The sequence below is a fragment of the Macaca thibetana genome, chromosome 10 (genome assembly GCF_024542745.1).
Source record: "Macaca thibetana thibetana isolate TM-01 chromosome 10, ASM2454274v1, whole genome shotgun sequence".
Taxonomy (NCBI): domain Eukaryota; kingdom Metazoa; phylum Chordata; class Mammalia; order Primates; family Cercopithecidae; genus Macaca; species Macaca thibetana.
The window spans coordinates 3,927,084-3,940,087 of NC_065587.1; the positions used below are offsets into that span (position 1 = coordinate 3,927,084).

The window sequence follows — 13,004 nt, forward strand, 5'->3', positions numbered from 1 at the left end:
ACCAGGGGTGGTCAGCGAGGCCGTGGTGTAGGCAGCCTGACATCATCTGCATTCAGTGGCCACAAAAAGCGCTCTCAGAAATACTTCCCACAAAGAGGGCTCTCAGAAATACTTCCCACTCCCCAAATTTTAAACTTAACTTGAAACACAAATTCTAAAAGGCAAGTACGTCATGATCGGAACACAGGCAATAAAAACCCTACGTGAGCTCCTGACACTCCTATCCCTACAGGAAAACACACATATGCAAGTTGAGGCCTTTCAATAATTAAGCAAGACTAGAAATTATGCAAATGAAATACATTCAAGTATGCAATGAATTTTAAATGACACAACTACAGAAAACTTAATTGCTGTATTAGCATGCTATACAAACACTAATCATAAATGTAAAACAATGCATGCACATACTTATATCTAAATTGTCCTGGTGACACCAAAATCAAATTGTTCCCTCCCACTGTGTTCATATGCAAACCTACCTCAACATACTGCAGAGAGAAAAGATAATACTGGAGCTTCACTCATCATTTTTAACCATTAGACTCACTAATGCAAATGTTCAATGTTTAATTAGTTTTTGTGTCATGTTTCTGAAATACTTATTTTAAAAAAGCCAGAAATGTGATTCTCGGTAGCAGTAATTTTTAAGTTACTACGCTGCTTGCATAAAATGTAAACATTAAGTAGTATTACCTGTGGCTGAACGGTATGTTCTAGACTAGATGTTAGTTTTTTACAAAAGACAAGTCATGTTTCTCATCGTTCTTCATTGAAGTGGCACTGCCCACTCATCAATTAAAAATAAGGCTACTAGAATCATGTTAATTACAAATCATAAACACAATGAAAAAGAGTCATTAGTGTGCCAGACCCTGAAATAGGTTCCCATTCAAGCACAGTTTTGGTTATCTGCCTTTTTAAGCTGGACAAATGATAAATTTTCAATTCTGGGTGTAACTGTTAACCTCTGGATCCTGGATGGACTCTCAGACTGGGATAAACCCCTCCCATCTTACCCTACTCACCCGAGCCCTCCCAGACGACATGCTCATGGCTCTCAGCGAGTCTCACTCAGCCTCTCTCCTCCCACGTGGGCCTCCAACGCCCCAGGCGGGCCCTCCTGCCCAGGTTCCTCAGCCCAGGTGTGTGCTGCCTGCAGTGGCAGGCATAGCGCATGACTTTCAATGACCTGCTTCCCAGGTGGCTCATGTATGCCCCACCCTGTCCCACTGGAGCCTGAGTGTCCTAGAGCAGCCGTCTCCAACCCTGGGCACCCATGAGAACCCCCAAGAACCCAGGTAACAGGATTTCCTGAGCTCCCCAGGTGATACTAACATGTGACCAGAATGGAAACCCACAGGTGAAGAGGGCAGGCCTGAACCTCCCGCACCCTCGCCTCCCATCCCCCGCCTAGCCGCAGGGTGGCACTCTGTGGACTGCGTGGTTCGCAGCATGCCGGAGTCAGTCAACACCCTGGCGCCTGAGTCCACCCTAGAGATTCAATTTGCTTCATGGGCCTGGACACAAGGATCGGGAAAAGCTCCCAGGAGAGTTGAACGGGAAGCCAGGGTTAAACCCTGGGATTCAGGGAATGATACAGAGGCATCCTTGATTGGGGAGACCCCTTCCCTGCTGAGTTCCCAGTCCCCACCATTGTCCCAGATGTTCTTGTAACCCCAGCACCTGCAGAGGGCCTGGTTGAGGGCAGATGTGTGAGCAACATGTGCTGACTCGGGGATGGATGACTGGCATCATGCACTGTGCTCCCCAAATCTCTACTCTTACAGAAGGCCCAGAGCCATGGTGCAGCACGACAGCCTGGAGAGCTGGATGGCATCAGTGCTCACCAACAAGCTGGATGGCATCAGTGCTCACCAACACAGGGCACGGACCGTGGCAAATGCACAGCGAGCACTTGTTTCCGGAAAAAGAACCAACGCTTGCTCCCTACTCTAGTTGCAAGAGCCCTCTTACCCCACCCCTGTAGCCTTTGGCCCCTCAACTCCCTTCCCTGTCGCTTCCCAGTTCTTCCTGTCCCAGCTCTAGTCCCCTCCCAAGAGCCTGCCAGGAACAGCCTCCCCTTACAACCAGCAATGCTCCTCCAAGCCAGACACTGGGCAAGAACAGCCTGGTCGCGGAGCTGCCTGCCTACACGCCTGTCCAAAAGAACCTCTGAATGCATGGTCTGATGCAGGGCAAGCGCTCAGCCAGGGACAGACACAGGGCAGCAGTGCACTGGGAACATGGGAATAAGATCTTGAGAGAACGGGCTCTGTCTCCATGTGGCCTAGGTCTCTTGGGGCTGGAGAGGGTAAGAGAAAAAGACAGACCATCTACCGTCTGTTCTGCAGGTCCCAGGGGGACAACTTGGTCTTCTTCCCTGCCTGCTATTTCCCAGCACCCGACACAGTGCCTAAAACACAAAGTGCTCAATAAATGCTAATGGATGAATGAATGGATGAATGCAATGGATGAATGGAATGGATGAATAGGATGGATGAATAGAATGGATGAATGAATGAACCAACCAATGGCTCTTTCAAGGCTTTTCTCTTCCAGAAACACAGGCTCACTACTCCCCACTTAAATCCTTCAGGATAAAACCCAAGCAATGGGGCGATAGGGAGGGCAGTAGGGTACCTGTCACCTGGCCTCCTCTTGGGCCCCTCCACCCCAGCCTATGTTCCTGCTTGTCCCACCCCGACTGTGTACCCCAGCTCTTATGGCCTCCCCACTTCCCACTAGCAGAGAGAACACTAACATCCCTTTTGGGATGTCACGTAAGATGCCACCTTCCCCAAGAAGACTTACCTGGCATCCTCATGAACCCTTCTTAGCACCCTGCACTTGCAAGGACAAGCTTTGCTCCCTGACCTAACATTCATTTTCTACTCATCTGTCAATCCAAGCCCAGAGAGGGCCAAGAACGACCATGTTCACCCCTGTGCCTTGTGACTGCAAGTCTCCACACCCTCCCCTCCTTACCCACCTGCCATGGCCTGGCAGATCCCAGGTGTGAAGTCCCCTCCTAGCAGAAGCTGACCCTCAGCACTAAACTGCCCCCATGCTGTGGTACTCCTCCACCCCCTGGTTCATACTTGTGTCCTGTCCAACCTACAGTATGTAGTCCCGGCCTCCACCACCACCGTCCCACCACAAGTCTGCAGCATCCGACCTCCTCCTAATGGCAGGCTAGTGTCTAATTCATCTCCATCTCCCAAGCAAAGGACCCTGCAAGGAATGATGGTTAAAGGACTGCATGTGTCTTTCCTTTCATATGACAAAGCCCTGAGAATGCTCAGGCTTTCTCTTATGAAAGGAAAATACTTGGGCCCCCAAGATCACTAAAAAACTCAAGCTGGCAACTGCTCAGGGCAAACCTGCCTCCCATTCTATTCAAAGTCACTCCTCTGTTCACTGAGACAGATGCACATCTGATTTGCTTCCTTTCGAAAGGTTCATCAGAAACTCAAAAGAATGTAACCATTCGTGGATCACCTATCTGTGACCTGGAAGCTCCCTGGCCACTTTTTACATGTTTTGATCAATGTCTCATGTCTCCCTAGGTGTATAAAACCAAGCTGTGCCCTGACCACCTTGGGCATGTGTTGCCAGGACCTCCTGAGGCTGTGTCACCAGTGCACCCTCAACCTTGGCAAGACAAACTTTCTAAATCAACTGAGACCGTCTCAGATTTCCTGGGTTCACACTCTCGCTTGCCTCGCCAGGATTCCTGGCTCAGACTCCGCCTACACCCACCTGCCCTCCTGTCCACAACCAGCAAAGTGGGGCTGTCTGTCACCTCCCTCTCTGCTCCTCTGTCCCCTGAAACCAGAGTGTCCATTTCCACATCAGCCCCTATGCTACACACATTAGGGAAGTGGAACCATAACCCGCGGAGGCTGAGAACTAGAAGAGAAAGAACAGTACAAAATAACTCACGTGAGACTTTCCACCTAGACACGGCACATCCTTAACAAACAGAAAACTGCAGTTCGGTATTTTCATCAAAACTTCCTACAAACTAACCTGAGAAGTTTGCAACCTATCTGAGGGGACATTTAGAAAACTGGATATAAACTGGAAAACTAGGTTAAAATATAAAAGCACAAAACCAAAACGTAAGCAATCGCAGCAAGTCTAATTTTAATTGCAAGGAATAATCAATAAATATTCACTGTTCAGAGCCGCATCTGCATTTAGGATTACGAGGTACTAAGTTGCAAATTTATTAAGACTCATTAGCCAAGAAGAGTCTTTTAAATACTAAAAGTCAGACCCAATTTAGAGTAAACACTTAGAGCACACTATTGACTTAGCTCCAAAAATAATGAAAAAGGAAAAGAGAAGAAAACTGTCTATAACCAGTTCTGAAATGGTCGGCAGGGCCAAACTCACTTGCAATGGTAAGCCCGAGCTAAGAGTACGAGGACGTGCTGATGGTCACCACCGCCTACCCCAACCTTTCCCAAAGCGCTCCAGACAGGCAGCTCAGCGCTAGAGCTGAGGCAGCCGGAACGCCACACTCCACCCAAGAAACACAAACCGCTTCTCTCATCCACTTTTTTCTTTTCCTAACAACACTACTAATACTTACAAAAAAAAAAAAAAAAACTTGGTCAAACACATGTCCTTGTTTTCAGCATATCTCAAACAAATTGAAAACATATTTCCCTGTTGCAACTCCTCAGAGTTGAAATAAGCATCTATGCTGAAACCTTTCTATATCACAGGCTGGAACATACAAAGATTTTCTAATAATAAAATCCGAGGAAAAAATACCGTTGTCGTAATTATGATCTATCCTTGTTTTCTGCCAGTCCTGTCAAACCAAGCTTAAAATTAAGCAAAGAATGGAAAATGTCAGTTTAGCCATAGCAAAGGCCTTTATCACTGCAACAAAGCCAGGGCAAACCCGTGGGCAGTGGCTGTCAGGCCCTACTCAGGCCAGACGCCCGCAGTCCCTGTGCACAGGAAGGAGGCGCTGATGGGCGGGGCGGTGGGACTTACTGAGAGGAGCTTCCACGTCATTGGACGCACTGGCTTAGGGATTCCGGACCAGCTCAACTTCCGTAATTCCTCTGTTGACGAAAAAAGAGACAAAGAGAAATAAGATTTACAAAAGGGTAGCAAACCTCCCCAGTGCTTTAACACATTCCACCTGTTTTATTAGGAGGCAATGAGCCCCATCAACAAATTAAACTAAATGATCAACATTTCAGATACCGACTGATTTCACTATCTCAGAGAAGGTAAGTGACCATTCCACTCAAACCAAGCTCCAGGTTACCTGTTTACAACAGAATCCGAGTACATGTCTGCAAAAGGCATCCCCAGTGTCCCTGCAGCTACCATGGGACAGGTGAGGCCCCATGACCCCTTCCCTCCTTCAACCAGGGAAGTCCAGAGAACACCAGCCTCCTTCACTCCCACCTCCTCCTCTCTCTCTGCCTCCCACCTCCTTCTCTCTCTCTCTCCCTCCCACCTCCTTCTCTCTCTCCCTTCCACCTCCTTCTCTCTCTCTCCCTCCCACCTCCTTCTTCTCTCTCTCTCTCTCTCCCCCTCCCACCTCCTTCTCTCTCTCTCTCCCTCCCACCTCCTCTCTCTCTCCCTCCCACCTCCTCCTCTCTCTCTCTCCCCTCCCACCTCCTCTCTCTCTCTCTCTCCCTCCCACCTCCTCTCTCTCTCTCCCTCCCACCTCCTTCTCTCTCTCTCTCCCTCCCACCTCCTCTCTCTCTCTCCCTCCCACCTCCTTCTCTCTCTCTCTCCCTCCCACCTCTTCTCTCTCTCTCTCTCTCCCTCCCACCTCCTTCTCTCTCTCTCTCTCCCACCTCCTTCTCTCTCTCTCTCTCTCCCTCCCACCTCCTCTCTCTCTCTCTCCCTCCCCCTCCTTCTCTCTCTCTCTCTCCCTCCCACCTCCTTCTCTCTCTCTCTCCCTCCCACCTCCTCCTTCTCTCTCTCTCTCCCTCCCACCTCCTTCTCTCTCTCTCCCCCTCCCACCTCCTTCTCTCTCTCTCCCCCTCCCACCTCCTCTCTCTCTCTCTCCCTCCCATCTCTCTCCCTCCCACCTCCTCCCCTCTCTCTCCCTCCCACCTCCTCTCTCTCTCTCTCCCTCCCACCTCCTCTCTCTCTCTCCCTCCCACCTCCTTCTCTCTCTCTCTCCCTCCCACCTCCTTCTCTCTCTCCCTCCCACCTCCTTCTCTCTCTCCCTCCCACCTCCTTCTCTCTCTCTCTCTCCCTCCCACCTCCTTCTCTCTCTCTCTCCCTCCCACCTCCTTCTCTCTCTCCCTCCCACCTCCTTCTCTCTCTCTCCCTCCCACCTCCCTCTCTCTCTCCCTCCCACCTCCTTCTCTCTCTCTCCCTCCCACCTCCTTCTCTCTCTCCCTCCCACCTCCTTCTCTCTCTCTCCCTCCCACCTCCTTCTCTCTCTCCCTCCCACCTCCCTCTCTCTCCTGAAGGCTTTTACCCCAACCTGATCATGTTAATTGGTTTTCCTTTCTTTCATCCATCTCACTTTCCATTTACTATTTAAGCATACCTATATGATGCAGTTTTTTCTCACTACTGGTTTTGAAAGAAATCGTTTCATGGAGATAAGTTTGTCTTTATACACCATTAATTAAGGAAGTGGCCATATTCTACACAGACAAAGTCTTCAAGGTAGTCTAACACAAGTCAATGAGGCTTTACAAATACCTACAAGTAGAAAAAATCACGAGATGGGAGGGGCTGGCCAGAGGCAGAGGGGTCCTGGAGCAAGGTCCAGCACCTCCAAGGGCAGGGAAGGACAAGCATCGAGGCAGAGGGGTAAGGATGTGGGCCCCGCATTCCATCGACCTTCTGAGTCTCCTTGAGTGTCTCATTCCCATGCCCTGAAGGGCGGGAGAATCTATTTCAATGTCTAGGTATAGCAACACTTGCCCAATCCCACGGAAACTCAAGTAATTATTTCTTTCCTTTAAGTTAGGAATCTACCATTAGGTTCTTCTCCTAACAGCTTGGAGCTAATGATTAATAACAGGAATAAAAGAAATGATTAAAGAGAAGACTTTGCTAATGTAATCAACAAAATACAAAGTCCTGACATCTAATCTTTTTCCAATTACTAAAGTCTAAGTAAAATAAGTACAGAATAATTGGGCGACAGTCGCAGCAATAACTTGCATTTTACAGCAATCTCAGAAAATATCAAATCTTCCCCAGTACCCTAAGGATATTATGAAAAGCAGGAACCTCATATCTGAACACCAATAATGTAATGTTTACCAACCATGTTCCCAGTGCCTCTCCCTCAGCATAACTCTGGTTTTCTGATTATGGTTTATGAGGAAAAGCTGAGAGGAAACTTATTTGTTAACGTTCTCTGAACCTCTCTCCTCACTGGAAGAAATTCACAAAAATTCAAAAATCCTGAATCTACATAATGAGACAAGGCTCTAACTCTGCTCAAGCTTTGGTGTTAAAAGAGAGCTTTCATACGTCTTACCTCATTTGATCCTCAAAACAAGCTTATGTTACTTAGGGCTGTGATCGCTATTTTATATGAAAGAAATAGTCTCAGAGAGGTTAAATGACTTGACCAAGGTCACACAGGAGCTAAGCAACCTTCGATACCAGGGTCTTTCCACTACGTCCCTTCCATTCTTAGAAAGACTTTTGTAGCACAGACAAATCTCACTTCCGAATACAGACAAAAAGATCCAAAGTAAAACCTTAGGAGATCAAAGCACGGCAGCAGGATAGTCAAAGAATAATACACGTAAAGAATGAAGGAGGGACGGTTCAACGTCGGGAAATCTTGTAGCTTTACCGACATGCTGAATGGGGTTGACAGGGAAGCCACAAGACCATCCTCAGAGGTGTTTGGTGCATCTTTCTAGCAGAATCCCAGCTTTGCGAAGTATTCACACCTCCCTGCAGCAGCCCTGTGGGTGGGGACTCAGCCCAGAGGCAGCTGAACCCACAGGTGGGCCTGGCTGGAGCCCTGCAGAGCTAGGCCACACCTCACCAATGGCTGAGTCAGCAATGGGCCTAGGCCCCCTACTTAAGCCACTGAGCACAGACAGCTGAGGGCTTCTGAGAACACTCCGCCGGGTTCTTGGGAAGTTCCTGGAGGCAACCCACTCCTCTTCCTCTGAAAGCTACCAGCGTCAGATGTGGGGGTCGGAACTGCTGCAACCATCCGCACCCAACCAGCCTGAGGAATGACGCCAACAGAGAGAGAGGCAGAACCGAGAGAATGGCAGGAAACAGAGCTCTGAGATAAGCAAGATGGCCAAATACAGGAACATTCAAAAATCCATAGCCCTTCTCTGCCAGCAAAAAGAAAATAACATGGCATAAACTTAACAAGAACTGTACAAGACCTCATGAAGAAAAACTACAAGTCTTCACTTGAACACTTACATAAATAGGAGGAAACACCAAGCTCACTGACACCAGCCTGCATTTACGAAGCTCTTCCTCTGGGCCAGGGGGAGGAGGGGAATTACAAATGTGAGCAACACCAAACACAGTCCCCGTGCCTACACAGACCCCTGTGCTGGACAGCCTGCCTGGGCTTAGAGTCCCCTGGGCTTCCAGATCCGCCCTGTGCTTAAGAGAGCGCACCTGTGCTTACAGAGCTCACCTGTGCTTACAGAGCTTAACTATGCCTAGAGAGTTCACCTGTGCTTACAGAGTTCGCCTCCCATTCCAAGGAAGAGCAAAGTAAACTTACAGCTACCCTGAGTGCTCAGATGAAGAGGCAAAGGGTGCCCTGAAACCGTAAATGGGGAATTGTACCTTGTTAGGAAGGTCAGGGAGGTTTCCTTGAGGAAATGACAATGGGGATAAGATCTAAGAATGAGGGGAAATGAACTGAGTGAAGAGTGAGGCCAGCAGGGGAGTAGTCAAAGCCCAGGGAACAGCTAATGCAAAGCCTGGATTATCCTGGAGAAGAGACTGGGGGGCCAAGAGTGGTCATAAGGAGACCACTCAATGGACTACTTCACAAGCCCAGTGTAGGGGTGATGATGGCAGTGAAAGTAAAGCAATGACCAAGGAGATATTTGGGAGCTGAAAGCAAGAAGACTCAAACAACAGACTAAATAGAATACATGGATCTAAGACTCAAAATTATAATGCTGTCAGGTGTCACTTTAGAAATCGTCAAGTTCAATGCAAACCCAATCAAAATTCCAATGGGATATACTTATGTGTTCTGAAACTTGGTATGTTGACCCTAAGTTCACCTGGAACTTGACTGGCATAAGAAGAGCCAATAAAATTCCCAAAAGGAATAATGTGAAGAAACTCACATTAACTGATAAGAAAAACATATAATGAAGCTACAGGAATTAAGACAATAGGGTTGAAAAAGACATACTAAGACAAAGAAATCAAGGACACAGAATGAATGGTTCAAAATCAAGCTTATGTATTTATGAGCACTTAGTTATGATAAAAATAGCATTTCGGCTGGGCGCGGTGGCTCAAGCCTGTAATCCCAGCACTTTGGGAGGCTGAAACGGGCGGATCACCAGGTCAGGAGATGGAGACCATCCTGGCTAACCCGGTGAAACCCCATCTCTACTAAAAAACACAAAAAACTAGCCGGGCAAGGTGGCGGGCGCCTGTAGTCCCAGCTACTCAGGAGGCTGAGGCAGGAGAATGGCGTAAACCCGAGAGGTGGAGCTTGCAGTGAGCCAAGATCGCGCCACTGCACTCCAGCCTGGGAGACAGAGCGAGACTCCGTCACAAAAAAAAAAAAAAAAAAAAAAATAGCATTTCAAATCAGGGGGCAGTCAACCAACGATGGTCATACAATATGGTATCTGGAAATTCGACCGTGTATCTTACCATACACAATTCCAGATGCTTACAGATCTAAACAGGTGGGCAGATGAGTGTGTGTCAGTGTGTCAAGGAAAGAGTGAAAACACTAGGAAAAACTATCCTGGTGGGGGAAGGGACTTCCTAAGCAAGACATAAATCTCAGAAAGTATAAATAAAAGTATTAACAAATTAACTATATAAAAGATTGGAAATGACTGTATAGTGAAGGACTTTTGATACGCAACCAACAAATAACAGACTGAAAAATACATGCAACATATATAAAAAGGTTAGCATCACTAATATACAAAGAGCACACAGTAAAGTAGGACAATGAACAGCCCACGAAAACTGGAAAATACACAGAAGAGGAAATGCAAATGGCTAGTAAACATATTGTGTAAAAGACATATGACCTCAGGCTGGGCACAGCAGCTCACGTCTGCAATCCCAGCACTTTCGGAGGCTGAGGCGGGCGGATCACTTGAGCCCAGGAGTTTGAGACCAGCCTGGGTAACATGGCAAAACCCAGTCTCTACAAAAAGAAAAAAAAAATTAGCCAGGTATGATGGTGTGCACATCTAGTCCCACCTACTCAGGAGGCTGAGGTGGGAGAATCAGTGGAGCCCGGGAGATTGGGGCTATAGTGAGCCATGATCACTGCACTGCACCCCAGCTTGGGCAACAGAGTGAAACCCTGTCTTTTAAAAAAAACAAAAGACACATCACCTCAATAGTGATCAAACAACAAATTAAAACAAGAAATCTGTCAAAAATAAGCTGGATAACATTTTTAATGAATGATAATGCCCAATACTGATAAGACTTTGGGTAAACAGCCACTCTCTCACAGTTTGGTAAAAGCGTACGTTGGCATAGATTTTTTGTTGGTCAAATTTCAAAAGTATATAACCTTTAAGCAGCAAGGTTTTTTTGTTCTTTTTGTTTGTTTGTTTGTTTGTTTGTTTTGAGATGGAATCTCGCTCTGTCCCTCAGGCTAGAGCATAGTGGTGCAATCTCGGCTCACCTCAACCTCCGCCTCCCGGGGTCAAGCAATTCTCCTGCCTCAGACTCCCGAGTAGCTGGGATTACAGGCAAGTGCCACTGTGCCCAGCTAATTTTTGCATTTTTAGTAGAGACGGGGTTTGGCCATATTGACCAGGTTGATCTTGAACTCCTGACCTCAGGTGATTCGCCCACCTTAGCCTCCCAAAGTGCTGGAATGACAGGCGTGAGCCACCGCTCCCGGCCTTGGGCAGCAACTTTTAAGAAACCTGTTCTACAGAGAGATTTGCAAAGGAATGCAAAGGCTATGCACAAGGCTGTTCATTTGAGTGATGCCGTGTTTTAAAATGCCCATGAATAGGGAGACGATCCATGCACTGGAATACACTGTTGCCGTAGAAAAGAATGTCTGTCTTTTTGTGTGGACATGAAGTTTATCTAAATGATAAAGTAAAAAGGGAACAATGAAAACAGTCCGTAGATACAATGATGATTTCTGTAGCATATAGGAGAATCTGAAAGCACAGGCAGCATCTGGGGAGGGGTTCCCAGGATGGAGTCAAGGATGCCAGAAGACTTACTTTCCACCGTACGCCCCCCGGGGTTTCTACAGAACTACAAAGTTTGTGTGACATCGCCACTTTAATCTCCGATTGGTCAAATTCCATGCAGCTCTCAGGGCCCATCGCAAGACCTGCCACGTCTAAGATGCCCTTCCTGACAGCTACAGTCCTCACTCACTTCCCTCTTCCGTGAGCGCCAATGACAGGGGCTGTCATGAGCACCCGCCTTGTCTCCTAGGAGTAATGTATGCATTCCTGAAGGTCAGACTCCACCACCTGGCTTTTGTCTGTCTCCAGTTAACTGCCGGACAGAATGCTCCATCCTTTCTTCCTCCCCTTTAGTGATTTGCTTGTTGCGGGGTGTGATATTTTGAAATCAAAGTATAATTTACATATAATAAACATATTGCTAGGCCAGGCGCAGTGGCTCACACCTGTAATCCCAGCACTTTGGGAGGCCAAGGCGGGTAGATCACCTGAGGTCAGGAGTTCGAGACTAGCCTGGTCAACATGGTGAAACCCCATCTCTACTAAAAATACAAAAATGAGCCAAGCATGGCGGCTGGCACCTGTAGTCCCAGCGACGCAGGAGGCTAAGACAGGAGAATCACTTGAACCTGGGAGGCGGAGGCTGCAGTGAGCCGAGATCACGCCACAGCATTGCAGTCTGGGTGACAGAGTGAGAGTCTGCCTCAAAAAAAAAAAAAAGTATTGCTGCCCTCAGACAGGACACAGAACATGTCTATTGCTCTTTCTAGTCGTTCTTGGCCCCCACTCCAAGTTAACTGCCTTCTGATATCTATCACCACAGACTGGACTTGCCTGTTCTTGCAATTCATATAAATGGTACAGACAGTATATATCCTTTGTGTCCTATTCCTTTTGCTCAGAATGTGTAAGAGTCACACATGTTGCCAGCATCAGTAGTTCATTCTTTACAAGCAGTAAAAGTATTCTAAGAATATACCACAACTTGTTTACACATTCACCCATTCATAGACTTCTGTGTTAGTTACTGATTTTTACCATGAATAGGCTGCAATGAACATTCTTGTGGATGTATGTTTTTTGGGTTGTATGTCTCCATTTCTCCCAGGCAGGTGCGAAGGAGCGGAACTGCCGGGTGATTTTTACCATGAATAGGCCGCGATGAACACTCTTGCGGATGTATGTTTAGTGGGTGTGTGTCTCCATTTCTCCCAGGCAGGTGTGAAGGAGTGGAACTGCCAGATCACAGGGCAGATGTACATCTCCCTTTATTTAAAAACTGCCTTTCTGCAATCTATACATCTGACAAAGGTCTGATATCCAGCATCTATAAGGAAGTTAAATTTACAAGCAAAAAACAACTCCATTAAAAAGGGGGAAAAGGACATGAACAGACACTTTTCAAAAGGTCAGGCGCAGTGGCTCATATCTGTAATCCCAGCACTTTGGGAGGCCAAGGCAGGCAGATCATTTGAGGTAAGTAGTTCAAGACCAGCCTGGGCAACATAGTGAAATCCCATCTCTACTAAAAATAGAAAAATTAGCCAGGCATGGTGGCAGGCACCTGTAATCCCAGCTACTTGGGAGGCTAAGGCAGGAGAATCACTTGAACCCAAGAGGTGCAGGTCG

General features: G+C 47.4%; 2 protein-coding genes across 4 annotated transcripts in view; one reads left to right on the forward strand and one right to left on the reverse strand.

Annotated features, from left to right (window-relative positions):
• The window catches only part of TBC1D22A (TBC1 domain family member 22A), a 417,738-nt gene that overhangs the window by 291,285 nt on the left and 113,449 nt on the right, over positions 1 to 13,004 (reverse strand). For all 3 annotated transcript variants that reach the window (XM_050805877.1, XM_050805878.1, XM_050805879.1), the window contains one exon: positions 5,014 to 5,084. In XM_050805877.1, coding sequence (XP_050661834.1) covers positions 5,014 to 5,084 — 71 coding nt within the window. The remainder of the gene's footprint in view (positions 1 to 5,013; positions 5,085 to 13,004) is intronic.
• The window catches only part of CERK (ceramide kinase), a 461,681-nt gene that overhangs the window by 255,624 nt on the left and 193,053 nt on the right, over positions 1 to 13,004 (forward strand). The window lies entirely within an intron of this gene.